Source organism: Octodon degus, unplaced genomic scaffold, assembly GCF_000260255.1.
Source record: "Octodon degus isolate 3935 unplaced genomic scaffold, OctDeg1.0 scaffold00018, whole genome shotgun sequence".
In the NCBI taxonomy this organism is placed as follows: domain Eukaryota; kingdom Metazoa; phylum Chordata; class Mammalia; order Rodentia; family Octodontidae; genus Octodon; species Octodon degus.
The window spans coordinates 1,150,136-1,166,925 of NW_004524594.1; the positions used below are offsets into that span (position 1 = coordinate 1,150,136).

Sequence of the window (16,790 nt, forward strand, 5' to 3'; positions counted from 1 at the left end):
GCACCACTTGCTTAGCATGTGTAAGAGCCTGGGTTCAATCCTCAGCACTGGAAAAAAAAAAAAAATCAAAACCACTCACTCGGTCAGAAGAAAGCATGCGCTCCCCTGGGCCCATGGCATAAGGCCACAAGGCTTGTCATTCTTTTCTATATTAGTACAGGGAGGTCAAGCTCCTGATGCCACAGGGTTGCAACTGTCAATTTAGCCTGTGAAGAATGGCTCACAATTCTGATAGGAATGCTGAGATTCCCGCTTGTTTTTCTCTCATCATTATTTTTCCAATGTCCTGAAAAGTCATAGTTTTTGTTTTGTCCTTACCACAAGGACCTGGTCACATGCTGCTGTGGTCTCCAAGTCAGAAGCTCTCCTCCCCACATTTCTTGGGGGAGGGGGTTCTGACTCGGAGCTGATGGGATGTAGTTTAGGGCAGCAATTCTAAATCTGAATCCCTTCTCCCGCCCCTGGTGGAGACAGGGCTAGGTGAGGTGACATGGCACAGGGGAGAGTCCTCAAGGGGTGAGTGTCCCCCTGTCAAGAGTGTCCCGAGGAATACGATCTGTAGAGCGCACAGCTCACAGGCTCACTTGGTACAGCTCAGCCAACACGTCTCATTTTCACCCAGATTTGCTGGAACAATTGCGACCTTGTTTGAAAACACAAACAACCAAGGGGTGACAGCACAGGTGAGAGGACAGCAGTCCTGGAAAAGAAAGTCGCAGGAAAGCCTCCCAAAGACAATTCCTAAGGGACTTCTGTCATCATGGTGGGTAAATCACCCGTCACCGAATGCATGAGGAGGGGTGAACTCAAAACTGCAGCAAGAGTACAGTCAACATAATTTTTAAAAACCCTGTTTCCTGTTATCTGGAGACAGCCCTACTAAAGGCTGATGCTAAACACTTCAATGGCAACAGAGCAGCTCACCAGACAAGGCTCAGTATGAGCTTGCAGAGTATTGTTCACAGGGAGGGAGAATCGGAGCAATGCAGAAGACGAGCCCTCCAGATCGGCTCTGCACGGGCTCCAGTCGTAGGCAGTCAGAATCTCACAGGGAGCAGCGGACTGCACAACACAGCAGGCAAGGCTCACTGCCTCCCTGATACTTCCTAGCTTCTGAACTTGAAAAAGCTCTTCGCTCAATTTCCTCAGTAACAGAGATAATTATAGGACCTACATCTTAAAGAATTGCAGTGAATGGCATGCAGTATGAGTTTAACAAAAGTGCCCATTGTATTTTCAATTTTTCTATTATTAGCAGTTGAGGTTTCATCCAACCCATTTCGTAGATGAGGCAACTGAGGCCCAGTTTTAAAAAACTGGCCAAAGCTTAAAGAAAAGGACTTTTAAGAACTAAGAGCTCATCTTTCTCTTCTTTTCATTTCATCATACTTCTATGAATCCACATAAATGAGAGGCCAGAAAGAGGAGGAATTTCACTGGATAAAGTTACAATTAAAGTAAAATCCAGAAACTTCTATCATTAGGCCTCCTTGTCTACCAAATTCCCTTTCTACTAATTTCCCATTCCGTCACACAACTACACCTTTCAAATCTTTTTTTAAAAAATGTTTTTTGGAGCTTTGATGCTAGTTCAAATTTCCATTCTCAAACTCCTTTACCTTGGGCCAGTCTGATACTTAGAGCCATGCCAGGTACACGCCACTCACGGACGTTCTGTGACTGTAGTTTCCTGGGAATGAGAAATAGCTCGCTTGGCAATGAGATTGCTATCAGGGCTGTGAAAAAATCATAATTCTGTCCTGTTTTGTTTTTTGTGTTTGTTTTTTTTTTTTTTTTTCCCTCCAACAGTGAATTGCGGGCGAGAAGCTCAACAGTTAGAAGCCTCCGAGAGTTCTCCGGAGTCCAGGATCGGTTACATGATCACTGGCTTTGCTTCTGGGGCCCTAGACATACAGAGTACAGCTTCTCAGAGGACAGAAGCTAGAGCTTACACCAGAAATCAACAGTAGAGGGAAAAAGAAGAAAACAGTCCCTATAACAATATTAAAAATAAGACTAGGTGGTATGGAATAGATTAAAATGCAGCTGCGGACCCAAGAAATATCTACCTAAAGTAGCTAAACCTCCTGCCAGATACTTAGAAAGCACAAATGAAGGAGAAACAAGGCCCACAGCCAAGGAACCACACAGCGCAGAAGACACCGATAACACGGAAGGGGTAAAGTGACAACAGGCCAGGAAGAAGCTCTACCTAGAAGGCATGGCTCATGTGGCCAGGAGGCCTCGGCGCTGGTACACATCAGTGGTCTAGAAACTTGAGCCCCAGGCCTGTCAGTTGTGTAGAAGCAAAGAAAGCGACCCGACACAGGGTCGTCCCCCGGCTCCTGCCCACTCCATCTGCTTCAGGCCACACCGCGTGAACAAGTACCGCTCCTTTGTTCCTGTCCACGGCAGGCAGAAGGGACTAGAGCGCTTCCCCAAAAGCTTATTTTCCCGGAGAATCTAAAATCCCAATCTATAAGAAACCTGGATTTTAATTACAAGGACCCCAGGTCCACAAAGCACGAGGAGGAGAGGAAAGCACTCCTCTAGCAGCAGCCCAAACTTAGCTGTCTCATCTCCAAAGCGCCTCCGGAGGACAGAAGTGGGAAAAAGATCTCCATGCCAGGAAGACGGACTTTAGCTCATGACGCATCTTAAATAGGTGCCTGTGGCAGGTTACTTTTCTTAGAATGTTTCAAATAAATCAGAAAAGGGGAACCCAAGTGCATAATGGCATACTGATAATAAAAATAACGCTTCCAGCCAAGCATGATGGCACATGCCCATGATCTCAGCACCCAGAGACTGAGGCAGGAGGGTTGCAAATTCAAACCCAGTCTGGGCAACTCAGTGACTGTCTGAAAATAGCAAATAAAAATGGCTAGGGATGCAGACCAGCACAAGGCCCTCGGTTCAATTCCCAGTACCACAAAAAAGTAAAAAATAATTAAAATTATAACTGGTACTTATATAGCATCTAAAAAATGAAAAATAAAATAATAGTAATAGTGATAATGCTTTCATCATTGCATGAAGACGAAGTGCTTTAAAGTGATTATCTCATTCAGTTCAAACACAGTTCTGTGAGACTAAAAGCAGCAATATTTTTGACCTTTATAGACCCAGCTATCCTTTACGCGATCCTTCAAAACATAATCTAAGTGCAGGTATAGCAGTGCACACCTATAATCACAGTACTCGGGAAGCTGAGACAGGAAGATCCCAAGTTTGAGGATAGCCCTGCCAACTCAGCAAGACTTTCTCAAAAGTAAAATAAAAAAGAACTAAAAGAGTGCTCAGAGATAGCATCACTGCTCAGCATATACAAGGTCCTGGGCTCAAATGAAGCACAGCTATGACGCCAACCCAAGATAGTCATAAGAAATGCTCTTCAATTATTCAGTAACTGATACAAGAAAATGCAATAGAACATCATCCTAAACCCCATGAGAAAAGCCAGCTGTGTAAGTATCACTTTATTTATTTATTTTTAATGCTTTGCTGCTGGGGATCAAACTCAATGACCTTGCACTTGCCAGGCAGGTGCTTATGCCATTGAGATATCTCCCCAACCCCAGCCATGTAAAACAAATTAATTGATCACCAAATGAAGGAAACCAGAGTGAGTCTTCTAAATAAAGAAGGAAGTTAAAAATTACAAGCAGGCTGAGGGTGGTGGCGCACACCTGCAATCCCAGCACTTTGGAGGCTGAGGCAGGAGGATTGCTGAGTTCCAGGCCAGCCTGGGCTACACAGTTCGAGGCCAACCTGAACTGCCTAGTGAGATTTTTGTCTTAAAACAAACAAACACTGTATATAAAATCAGGACATAGAGACAGATCTAGTGGGTGAACAGCAGTGATCAAGGTCCAAATGTCACTGGGCACAACCAGCCGCAGCAAAAGTACGTTTCACGCTCTCTCGAGCATTCACTGCCACTGTGCAGGGATCGCACAGCCGCTCCAGTCCTCCTGCTCCCTGCTTGGGCAAAGTGCCCATACTTACTACTCCGTGAAGAACCTGGAGATGCCGTACTGGCTGACATCTTCCCTGTTCTCCAGCAGCTGGTACACGGCGTCCTCCATGTATGTAAGCACATGGCGCTGAGCTGCGAATGAAACAAGAAGGAGGTAGAGTAAGAAACCAGTCGCCAGGATGTAGCTCAGCAGCGCAGAGCGAGGCCCTGAGTTTGATTCCAAGCACAAAAACGAAAGATCAAGACGCAAGGCTCTCCCAGTACGGACAGAGGCCAGGAAAGTCGTGATGGTGTTAGCCTTGGGAGTCCACTGGACAGACAGACAACACTGCTGGCCATGACTGAGCTCTGACAACACGGCCAGAGCGCAGATAGTGAGTGACCATCGCGCTACCCGCTGCCACACGTGCTCGGCTCGGTCCTCTGTGTCGGGGTGGGCCCGGTCCCAGCACAGCTTCGGAGACGCGGCGCACCTGGAAGTCCTTGCTTCCTACGACCCCCCAGCCCTGTCCATCCTTGTCCAGAAGCGCATTCCCGCGCAACTGTTGCTTGCAGGCGGGCTGTGAACAAATTTCAGGTCCTTCATTCACAAAGTCACTGAAGCAGTTTGAAGGTCCGTGGAAATTTCAGGACCCTTGTATTTGTAACTTATTAACCTTTGTAAATAACAAGAGCATGGAAGCCCGGTGTGGACGCACACCTGTAATCCCAGCACTCAGGAGGCTAAGGCAGGAAAATCACTGAGAGCTTGAAGCCAGCCTGGGCTACATAGCTGAGATCCTGTCTCACAAAACAAAAACAGACAAACAAAACAAAGAAACCAAGAGCATGGCATTTGGACAGCTTGTTTAACTAGATATCATGTTTTCAGTGTTTGTAGTAACTGAGAAATGTGTGAATCAATCAAGGGATTATGATAGAATTTATCTGAGCTGGGTTTACGCATGCTCTGTTTTTCATAGTTTTATCTTAGATCATCAGTCTATACCTATTTTCTTCTTCACCAGCATAGAAAACAATATCATTTAAGTATGGCCCATCAGCTTCTCCCGGGAATCACACAGAATGCCCTACTGATTAGAGGCTGGGCTGGAGCTCAGAACCAGAGCACTTGCTTAGTTCTGTATGAGGCTCTGGGCTTAAACACACACACACACACACACACACACACACACACACACACACACACAGAGGCAGATTTGTGGTCTGGCCATCTCTGACCTCAGTGATCTCAAATTTCTAACCAGAGCTCCAATAAGTTTTAATAAGTACCCTTGGTGCTTCTCATGAACACTGTAGCCTATGATTCACTGGTTAAGAACCCACGCTTCGGAATTCAGGGAGACCCCAGTTCAGCTCTCAGCCCTACCATTTCATGGTGTGTGACCTTGAGGCAAAGTCTCCCCAAGTCTATTTCCTCTTTACGAATCTGGGTAATGACCCCACCTGACTCCTGTACAGGATTCTAAGAATTAAGTCAAATAATGCACCTAATACACCATGGTGCAAGGTACAGGCTTGATAAAGGTTCTTAAAAGCTTATCACAGGCAGGAGATTTAGCTCAGTGGCACAGTACATGCCTGACAAGTACAACATCCTCAGTTTGATTCCTGATACCAAAACAAACAAACAAACAAACAAACAAACAGCTTATCACAGAAGCCAGGTATGGTGTCACATATCTGTAATCCCAGCACTCAGAAGGCTGAGACAGGAGGATCACTGAGTTCCAGGTCAGCCTGGGATAGAGTTCAAGGTTCAGTCTGAGCTATACACTGAGATCCTGTCTCAAGTCCTCTCCCCCAGGGCTGGTGAGATAGCTCAGTGTTCTAAAGTACCTTAGGCAAGCTTAGGCAAGTGCGCAAGGACCACGCTTCAATCTCCGGCACCACATGGGGCACCAGCCCCACCCCCAGGGTGGGTTGAGCACACCACAAAAAAAACCCCAAAAAACAACAACAACCCTCTCCCCCAAAATCTATCAGCAGATTTTAGTAGTGCACACCTATAAAAGAACAAGCTGGACATGATGGCTGACCTGTAATCTCAGCACTTGGGAGGCTGAAGCAGAACTGTTGTGAGCTCAAGACTAGCCTGGAGTACAAAGTGAGCTCAAGGCCAGCTTGAACTGTATAGCAAGACTCTGTCTCAAAAAGACAAAAAAAAAAGTACAGATACTTGGCCAGGAATATAGCTTAGTGGTGCAGTAACCAGCCTGGCAAGTGTGAGGCCCTGAGTTTGATTCCTAACACCATTAAAAATAAAAAAATAAAATACCCAAGAAGCTCAGGCAGGTCCGCATGTTCAAGATCCTGTGTCAGGGGAAAACGCCCCGCCAGCAGGGTCCTCGGGTTCCCCTTCTCTGCCTAAGGATGACCAAGCACACTTCCCCTCAAGGCTTCCAATTCATGTTCACATGTACCATCCAAAAATCCAGAAAAACACTTTCTTCTGGAATGGTGCGATCTAAAGCCCAAAAGCAACAAATAACCTGCCAAAAAGCAAATCCATGAAGCTGTGGCCGAGGTGGACATTTGATTTTTTTGGTTTGAGTCCTCAGGAAAACGTGGAGCTATTGCCTGCATTTTAGAAGAATGGCTACTTATAGAATGCTAGATGTTTGGATAAGTAGAAGAATAGATACTTATAGAAAACTATTCCTGAATGCCTGGCTGACTGAAATTCATAAAACAAATAAATTAATCTGCCAAGCTGAGCTAAAGAGAGTTTTCAGTTTGACAGCATGGACTGTGGTGGTAGAGAGTCTAAAATCCAGAAGAGTGACATGTTTATATTCCGTGACAGGCTCTATCCACAAGGGCGTCCCAAAGCTGACAACTGTCATCTCCAAACCCTCGCTGCCACCCCAAGAAGTGAAAACGCAACAGTGCTTTAACCAACACAGTTCACTCAACTGGAAAACTATTTCATTAAGAAACGGCCCAAAGTAGGAATAAGGCGTAGCTTTGTGCTAGGAGTACGCTCTGCAGCTGCAAGGCCCTGGGTTCCAACCCCCAGAAAAAAAAGACAGAGCCAAAACTCACACACAAAATACATGCCAATTTCTGGCATTGTTTTTAAAATAGCAATCAGTATAACTAATGTCAAGGGAAGAAAAATGGCCAGGTCCAAATTCAAATCAGCTATATTTTCCCTGCTCTGTTTCCTCGCCCCTCTTCTCTCACCACGATTTTACAAAGATCCCTTCCTTAGACCATCTGGTCTTTTATGGTTTATGTCTACCTAAGGCTAGTACTGGAGGGTTTTTTTTTTTTTTCTTTCTTTCTTTTTGATGGTAAAAATGAAAGAGTTCTACTCAGAAGCAAATCCTGCTGCCTCTCCTCCCTAGCTCCAGGGACTACAAGTCAGTGTGAAAGCCCTTTATGCAAGAAATGTTTTCAGAGCAGTTAGAATCAAAGAACTTTGTCCTCCTAGGAAGAAGGAAAGAAGAAAGCAGAAAAGAGATTGAGGAATTTTTTTGAAAATAAACTTTACACTAAAAAAGAGAAACAATACCGAAAAATGAGGGACCAAACCTGTTTGACACTTATGTACCATTAAGATATTAAGTTTAATATCACAAACAGTCACAGTCACCAATGTTAAGCCCCTGTGCCACTTATCAAACAACATACCAGATAAGATGCTAAGTTTTTGGACATTACTTTAATCTTCACAACAATCCTGACAGTATCTATATATCTGTTTCACAAATAGGAGAAATGAGGTCGTTCCAGGTCAGCCACGTCGCCATGGGTGGGGACTGTGTGGAGAAGGAGTATCCCAACCGGGATGACACCTGCCTGAAGAATGGCTCTTTCTTACTCAGCTTTACAGGCTGCGCAGGGTGCAGTAAGCAGGATTCTTCGCTGAGCACAAGCAGATCCCTAGAGGAGGAGGATGGAGAAGAAACAGAGCCCTGCGATCCCGTGTAAGAACTGCCTCCACGCACTGGCCAGGCGTGCGTGCCTGCAGCAGCATGGATGAAGTTCAGGAATGGACCACGCTGTGTGTGCTGCGTGCAAAGCTGAAGGTACTGTCACACGCTCCCTGACGCGCCTCGACAGATGACTCTGTTATAGTAGGACTCCTCTAGTTCTGTTGTGCCTCTGTTGGGACAGTAAAATACAACAAGCCTGATAGGTTGTCTCATTAAAAAAAAAAAAAAAAAATGACACTAAAGAATTAAAGTAATTTGCTCAAGATGACAGTGACAGAGAGGCCGAGCTGGACATGGTGGCCCAGCCCTATAATCCCAGCTCTTGGGAAGCTGAGGCAGGGGGATCAACATGAGTTTGAGGCCACCCTAGGCTGCGTGAGAAAACCTGTGTCAACAAAACCAAAAAAGAGACCAAGATTCGAATCAAGGTTTGTCTGCTACCAAGAATCCATGCTCTCAACATAATAACACTTTATTTTCGGAGGTCAAAATGATCTTTATTCTGCACAGAACCCAGAGGCAGGGTACACATTAATAGGAAAATCAACTCCCTACAAGGCATCAGAGATGGAGAGGGTCCACCGGTGCCTGAAGGAGCCCGTGCTGTGCCCGCGCGTGTGTGCACGCCCTCCAGTCCTGCCGGCACCTGCATACCGATCAGCCTTTGGGTGAAGTTCCAACTTGTCTCCAGATTTCAAAGTTTCTTACAAAGAGCCGCCCCACTACAAAGTATTCACCCCACCCCTCCACGACTCCCAGAGTGCAAAGAGCGGAGCTGGCGCTCTAAGCGGAGCTGGGGCTCTAAGCCACAGCCAGGAAGGACAGGGCAGAGGGTGGGTGGGCAGGGTGAGGCGTCCGCAGCCAGCAGAGCGCCCGGCTGCTCTATCTCCTTTACCCGCAGCCCTGATCAGCGCTGTGCCCCTGTGATTACGTGCACCATCTAGCCCTGGAAAACTCTCAGCTTATCAAACCTTAATGAGAGAAGTTCAAAGCTCTTGCCTGGCAATAAAACATGGACAGTGTCATTTTATATTATTTGCTAAATGTAAATGAATAGGCTTTAATTTATGTGAATGATTAAAGATTTAAAGTAGCACACCTGCACCCCTGGAGGGCAGAGATATGTGCGCGATTTTGCTGGCCTCCTGGAGAGGAACAGCACTCCGAACTGGCTTTTCCTCTTCTACTCCGCAGTGAGTCTTCCACCATGTGCTAGGGAAGCCCTGCTGTCCTCGAGGCCACTGAGGCCCGATGGCGAGTTCTTTTAGTACCACTGTCAGTGATGAGTGATTATAACTTCACCAGGCTGCACTGAAAAACCTAGGGAAATGTCAGGGAGTGCTGCATGAGAGGCACCCGAGCCGGACGGCGGGAGGCACACGTGCCCAGAGCTTCCGGGCTCAGCTGGCGCTCTGCGCTGATCGTCCTAGGGCTCTATACCACAGCCACTGTGTTTTTGTTTTGTTTTGCTTTTTGAGGCAGGGTCTCTCTGTGTGCTTCAGGCTAGCCTTGAACTCACTATGCAACCCAGGCTGGCCTTGAACTCACAGCAATCCTTACTACTTCAGCCTCCCAACTGCTGGGGCACAGGTGTGTACCACCACACCATTGCTGCTTTAAAATGGGTACAATACCAAGAATGCGTCTGACGATAACTATATTTAGAAAACAATATATATATATATATATATATATATATATATCCATCCCAAAGGTAATGTATTAAAAAGTATATTATTGCTAGATAATACATTATGTAGCATATACCTTACATATTGCTACAGATTTTAAAAACAGCAATTTGCTACAATTGTTAAAAATGTGGGTGCCTAAATCAGGTTGACCTCTATTTGATTTCCAGCTGACACTTACTGTGGGACTCTACGCCAGTTACCCGTTCTCTCTGATCTTTCTGTAAAGTCAGGCAATAAGAGTACCCACCACCAAAGATTGTAGTGAGAATGAAATAAAATTATATAATAATTTTAGCATAGTTCTTGGAAAATATTAGCTCCTTTTACACTCAAAATTCTGTACATCAAGCCAAAAATGTGGCAGGGATAGAGCTGAGTGGCACAGTACTTGCCAGGTCTTGACTTTGATTCCTGGTACAAAAAAAAATGTTTACAAACTATATTCGAGGGTCTGGAGCTATATAAAGATCTTACGCCTAGCGGCTGGGGAAATAGCTCAGTGGTCTAAGCGCCTGCTTGGCAAGGACAAGGACCCGGGTTCGACCCCTGGTATCACATGCTATGTCCTATCCAGAACCCCGAAACAGGGCGTGGTGGCCACACCTGTAATCCCAGGGCTGGGGAGGCTGAGACAGGAGGATCACTAAGAGTCTGAGCTGCATAGTGAGACACTGTACCAAATAAATAAAAAGAATTTTTAAAAAAATCTTACACCTATGATAGTATATATAGTATTCCTATAGTCACGTTAGCTACAGCTTTTAAACTTGTGGGAAGCATTCACTTATTAACTGCTAATTACTCAAGAGGCTCTAATTTATATGGGGAAAGTCCAAAACAATTTCACTTTACTTTCTTCCTAAGCATAAATACCATCAAAGCACTAGCTACTTATTTTGTAATTAAATGATAAGGGGTCCTATTTGAAAAGTTTTGCTGGAGGGATCCAGAATTTCCACCTACAACATCAGTTATACCACTTAAAATTTTAATTATTAGTTCATATAGATACTAGAATAAACAAGTTTCAGTGGAAAAATATTCGTAAGTATGTGAAATTAATGGATACACAAGGGAAATAGAGTAAGTGAAAGCAGAGAGCATACATTATTCAACTTTACTTTCATTTAAAAATAAAAAATAAAAACAAACTAATTTTTTTCCTGTTTCACCAGCGTCCTTTCAGATACATTTTAGTCTTTGAGGCTGCTTGGGATTCTGGGATTCGGATGCAACTGACTCAAATAAATGTTCGTTTGTTAACCAAGCTGTTGTGTAAAAAGTAAGCCTGTTAACCAACAAACCTGTCATGGAAACTGCTGAGGGGTTTCAAGTTCTCTGTCAGTTAGAAATTGCTAATGTAATGTAGTATTTGACCCTGTGAGGAACAGACAGCTCAATGCCTGAACCCTGCTCTAGACCTGCTACAGCTCACTACTGACAGCTCCCGTCCTGCTGGCACATCCTGGTCCCAGGATGCAGTGTGTTGTGAAACATTTTATCACCGTGAAGACCACCTTTGATCTTAGACCACACTGAGCCAAATTTCCCTTGATCAAAGAGGTAGAGGAAGCACACATTTAATTCTTAAACAACCCAAAGAAGTATGTATTCGCTTTTTTCTGAAGCTCAGAGAGGTTCGGGAAGGTGCCTGAAATCTAAATTAATGAGCCAGGACTCAAATTTAGACATGATTCCATGCCCAGTGCCTTCCACTAACCGTACTACTCCTAACACCAGAAATGGAAGCAAAACAAGAATAATCCCAAGGCCTAGTAATACTTCAAAAAAACCTTAATGGATAAATCAGACAAACCCAGATCTTTGAATTTTAACAAATGTATATTTCTAATTATGCATGAAATTATGTTTAAAGGTTCAAATGATACAAAAAAGGCTAAAGACCAAGTCCAGTGCCCATAAAACAATACAAGCCGGATACAGTAGCTCACACTTGTGATCCTCACACTCCTGGAGGCCAAGGCAGGAGGCCTGCCAAGGTCCAGCCCAGCCTGAGCAACTTACTTAGCGAGACTCTGTCTCAAAATAAAAATAAAAATAAAAATAAAAATAAAAATAAAAATAAATAGCTAGGCGTGCAGCTCAGTGCAAAGGTAATGAGATTCTGGGTTCAATACAAGAACTGTTGGAAAAATAAAAGGGAAAGTGGGGGCAATAACAGTAGTCTGAGATGCACACTTTCAAAATATAATTTATGAGCCTATTTTTTCTTTTAGCTTTAAGTTGTTTTTAAATAAATGATATTCATCTTTTTAAAAAAATTTATTTATTTACGTGTGTGTGTGTTTGTGTGTGTGTGTGTGGCCAGCTCAGCCCACCAGGGGGCGGGGCTGGCTGGCATGTGGTGCTGGGGGATTGAACCACGGTCCCTGTGCTCTGCTAAGCTTGTTCTAAGTAGGTGCTTTAGACCACTGAGCCATCTCACCAGCCCCATACATTCATCTCTTCACCTTACTTTATTTCAACTCAACAGTATCTGGAGAGCTTTCATAATACAACATGAAAGTAACTTACTCTTTTGCTATTTACCAAAGGTAAAGATAAATATTTCCTCACTAACAAATATATGGATTGTTCTCCTTTTTTTTTTTTTTTTTTGTTTTGTTTTGGTTTTTTGAGACAGGGTCTTGCTATGCACTTTAGTATTTTAGGGAAGGGTCACAGGGTGTTCAGGGTTTCACTGTGTAGACTGGACTTAGAGTGATCTGCCTGTTTACAGCCTCCCAAGAGCTGGGATTACAGGTGCATGCCACCACGCCAGTCTCAATTGCTGCCTCAGCGCACCCCAGGGGCGGGGCTGGCATGGCGGACCCAGGGATGCCCCTGCACCTGCTTGCAGGCGCTTTAATCCAGAGCTATTTGGCCGGCCCTTGCTGTGCACTTTAGGGCTGGCCTGGAGCTCATTATCTATCCCTGTTCCTATCTTTTGACTGTAACAGAGCATGCAGTAGAACTTTTTGTGGTGCTGGGCTCCAACCCTGGGACCCCAAAGCTAGGCAGCCGCTCTAGCAGGGAGCTGTCCTGGCCTTACTGAATACCCAGAAGCATCCTTCCCTGGATGCGTGTGTTTTGAAGGCAGATACCCCGAGAGGCAATCGCCATGTCCTCGGGCGCACATGTTTTCATCTTTACTAGATTTAGACAACTGCTCTCACAAAGCAGCTTTTTCAAATTAAACTTCTATTCAACATGGGAATATTTGTTTTCATATTCTTGATCTTTTAACTCTGTAATTTTGCCAATTTAATAGTTACAAGATAGGCTCTCTTAGCTGTCTTTTTTCTCTGATTGGTAGATTTTTCCAATTCTTTGTATGTCACAGAGACATCAACCTTATGACTTGTGTCAGGTTGTTGTCATAGTACAGAAATGTTGCATGTTTGTTCGGTACTGAGGACTAAACCCAAGACCTGGCACATGTTATCTAAGTGGTCTACTGCTAAGCTACACCCCCAGTCTCTGTACGGAAGCTTAAAAGCTGATACAATAAAAAAACTTTTTTTTTTTTTTTTTTACTTTTTGTGCATGCTTTGTGTCCTTTTGAAAAGGCATTTTCCAAGTGTATTATCCTGTATCTTTTTCTGATGTGATGTTTGGATTAAGTGTGTCCTTACCAAAATCATAATTCCATGATTAAAACAAGGAATATATAGTACAGGAAAAATGTAAATTTTTCAGTGGAGAAAAATTAAAATTATTAGCCAAAAACCAGGCCTTGCTAGCAAAACGTGAACCGCCTCTGTGAAACAGCATAGTCGAGCGGTTGTGCGCATGCCAATCCTACATTCTGGGGGACAGAAGCAGGAGGATCCGAGTGGAGTCCACTCTTAGCAAGACCCTGACTCAATTTTTTTTTTTTAAGGGGGTGTAAGGCATAGCTCAGTAAAAGGTCCTGGGCTTATCTCCTACGACTGAAAACCAGCATCCCATGTGTCAAATTTAACTTTGGGCCCCAGAAGAAAAAACAATTATAAACATACCACCTTTCAGATCAAAATCCTGAGAAATATCCTAGATATAAATGCAGGAGGCCTCTCTTTGAACTGTTTTTGACCATCACCAACTTTACTTAGTGGTTGTTAAATTTATCAATAGAATAACAACAGGCAGGACCGGGGAGATAGTTCAGTATAATAAGTGCTTGCCTGACAAACACAAGGGCCTGAGTTCAATCCCTGGTTCCACAAAAATAAATAAATAAATAAATAAAAAACAGGCAATGTTTATGTGCAAGACAGCAATGGAAGCGTTTTCTATTAATTCATTTACTTTTCACAACAATTCTGAGTAAGGTGTTTTGTTTTGTTTTTGCAGAACCAGGGATTGAACTCAGGCCCTTGCACTTGCCAGGGAAGCACTTATTCTACTGAGCCATCTCCCTGGCCCCATCTTTTTTTTTTTTTTTCTTTGAGTAAGGTGTTTTTATTTTATCCTCATTATGTAGAAGATAAAAGGGAGACTCAGAAGCACAGCAGAAATTCCCTGAGGTTAAAGGGCTGGTCTATAGCACAGCCGGGCCTTGAACTTTGAACCCTGGCTTTTGGTGGGCACTAGGGGCCAGGGCTGCCCTTAGAGAAGTATTCAGTGTGACCTATATCAGTGGAGATTTCAGAGAACAACTTCTCAAATAAGGTCTTTTACATCAATAGCTAATTATAAAACAAAACTAATACATTACATCTGTGTATCCAAACTACCAGAGTGCTGCTATACAGCTAGTCAAACTCAAATACTGAAAGGCACACCAGAGGCAAACAAAGACTTACACATAGGCTAACATCACCTGTGACAACCAGAAAACAAGAGGTGACTAAAGATCTTTATGTAAAGTAAAGGATAAAAAACTAAAGTCTACTTCCCTCAACCAAAGGCTGCATTGTACAGTTAATAGCTGTGCAAAGTGGAGGGCTTGGACATTCAAACAGTCTCTGGTCAACCGTTAATCCTCCCATCTATCTCCCTTTCTCCTTCCTAAAACTGATGGGGGGGGGGCTCAATTAACGCTAAGTGCTTAAGCCCTATTGCCTCAGTATTTCCAGCCTAAATCTCATAATGCAGAATTAGTATGTTGGAATCCTGTAATTTCAAGTTCCAGAAACTAGAGAATCTTTTTTTTTTTTTTTTTTTTTTTTTTAAAGGAGGCTTTCACAGAAGTTCAGACTTAAAGTTCTCAGCTGTTGGTCACAATAAAATGCACTTCCTGAATGCCAGGGAACTCTAAGGCAGCACTTAGGTTTCCCACAGTTACAATCCAAGGCACACATGAAAAACTCAAGTAATAGTCGTCATGACAATAGCCCTGCAAAAGCTGCTACTCATCGAGCAGGGGTGCTATCAAATCAGCTCCAGCAACAGTCATAATTATTTTCTAGAAAATACAAGTTAAAAAAAAATCCTATAAATTGACATAGAGTACTTACAATATTATGCCAGGCAGGAAAGTGGTAAAGTCACAGGGTGAAAATTAATTTTGTCATGCAGTCATCAGAAGTTGTAGCCTGGGGTCTGGGGCCTCTCATGAGCCAGAGCACTTGCCCAGCACATGAGGCTATGGGTTTGATCCCCAGCAATAAAAGAATAAAAAAGCTGTAACCTTTGATGACAAAATGGATTTACAGATTATGGTTAACATCACAGATTTGCACTAACTTGGGAGTGGATACGTTATGACTATGTTCATTAGTGATGTGACACTGATGCATAAGATACCAATGCAATAATCAGCATTTAATCAGCATTTTATATAAAATATTTCATAAAAATTAGTTGGCATCCATGACAAATGAAATAACAGCAAAAGGGTGTCATTTTTTTCTAATGGCATACACTGAAGAGTTCTAACTTAAGGTAGCTGAAAACTCAAGGACTTAGAACTCCTGACCCTCTCTCTTTGGGTGTTGATGCATCCATGTGAAGCGGGGGACAGCTTTTCAAATGAGAATCTCACCTGTCAAATGCCCCCTGATGTCCACACCTGTGGGGCAGGGATAGCTCAAGAATCCCACCGAGCTGCCACTGTGGTTAGGAGAGTAAGGGCCTGCCGTGGCTACTTACAGATGTCCAGAAAGTGCACAGAAATCATAGTAGATGATGATCAAACAGCACAGGCTGGACCAGGAAGCCCCAGAAGCTTAGGCCTAGCACACGTCTAAGTAACTATGCCAGACACTACCGAAGTATACAATAAAAATAACTTCTGACCTGTTTTACCAGACCACTAATTTTCCACAGAACACCTTGAGTTATGCTGCCCTCCTGCCAGCCCTCACTCACATGCCACCTTCTCCGTAACATTTTCCCAGGTTCGTGCCCAGGCAAAAGCAATCTTTCTTATTCTGAACTTCCTCAACACCTTAACTACTTCTGGGGCACTTTCTAGCCTGATACACAGTGACTTGTTATTCTCTGCTGCCTTCTTTTAGACACGGTACTCCTTAGAGTCAGGCAGGGCCCTTGAGGCACTTAGCTTTTGTCCCGTAACACTCGGGACCACGCAGTGTCTTCCGCATAGTAGTCATTCAAATATTTACTGAACAAATACACCAACGGCATGCACCATGCATGAACTGCGCCGCTAGTCTTTATTCCACCCAACCGCAGCAGGCTGGAGCCTCCCAGGTGGGAATCGCTAAGTACCCAAACATCCTGCTACAATCGCAGGGTGCTTGCAGAAGCCACTTTGGTCCTGTGCTGCACCACTCTTTCTGTCGCCTTTTTGCTGTTTCTTCTCTCTGTCCCAATGAGAAGGCACTTGTTCCTTCTATTGTCACTAAGAGCCTCATTATGTTCAAGGTAAAGTGAAAAAATGCATTCGATGCAATTACCAGTTGCTCACAAATTTGGGGGCTACTTGTCATTTCAACATCCAAGACTTGAATAAAAGCAAGTCCAAATTCTTTTCACTGCTAAGAACTATTTTCTTTTTTCCTTTTCAGACAAAATGGAAGCACACAGCACAGGAAGCAGTCCTCAGTAAGCCACCGTTCATAAACAGCTTTGCTGAAAGCATAACAAAGGTTCTGTTGTGCTCTTGCATGGCAAGGCCAGTAAGCAGCAGGAGCAGATGAACTCTTTAAGAAACAAAGGTTCTGTCTTCATGCAAATGTTTGCATTAATAAAAAATGAAGAAAAAGATATAGAAAATGCAGGCTAGCT

At 43.8% G+C, this 16,790-nt stretch overlaps 1 protein-coding gene across 2 annotated transcripts in view; it reads right to left on the bottom strand.

Moving 5' to 3' along the window:
- The window catches only part of CUNH11orf49 (chromosome unknown C11orf49 homolog), a 176,277-nt gene that overhangs the window by 112,727 nt on the left and 46,760 nt on the right, over window positions 1-16,790 (bottom strand). For both annotated transcript variants that reach the window (XM_023710650.1, XM_004626979.3), the window contains exon 2: window positions 4,009-4,111. In XM_023710650.1, coding sequence (XP_023566418.1) covers window positions 4,009-4,111 — 103 coding nt within the window. The remainder of the gene's footprint in view (window positions 1-4,008; window positions 4,112-16,790) is intronic.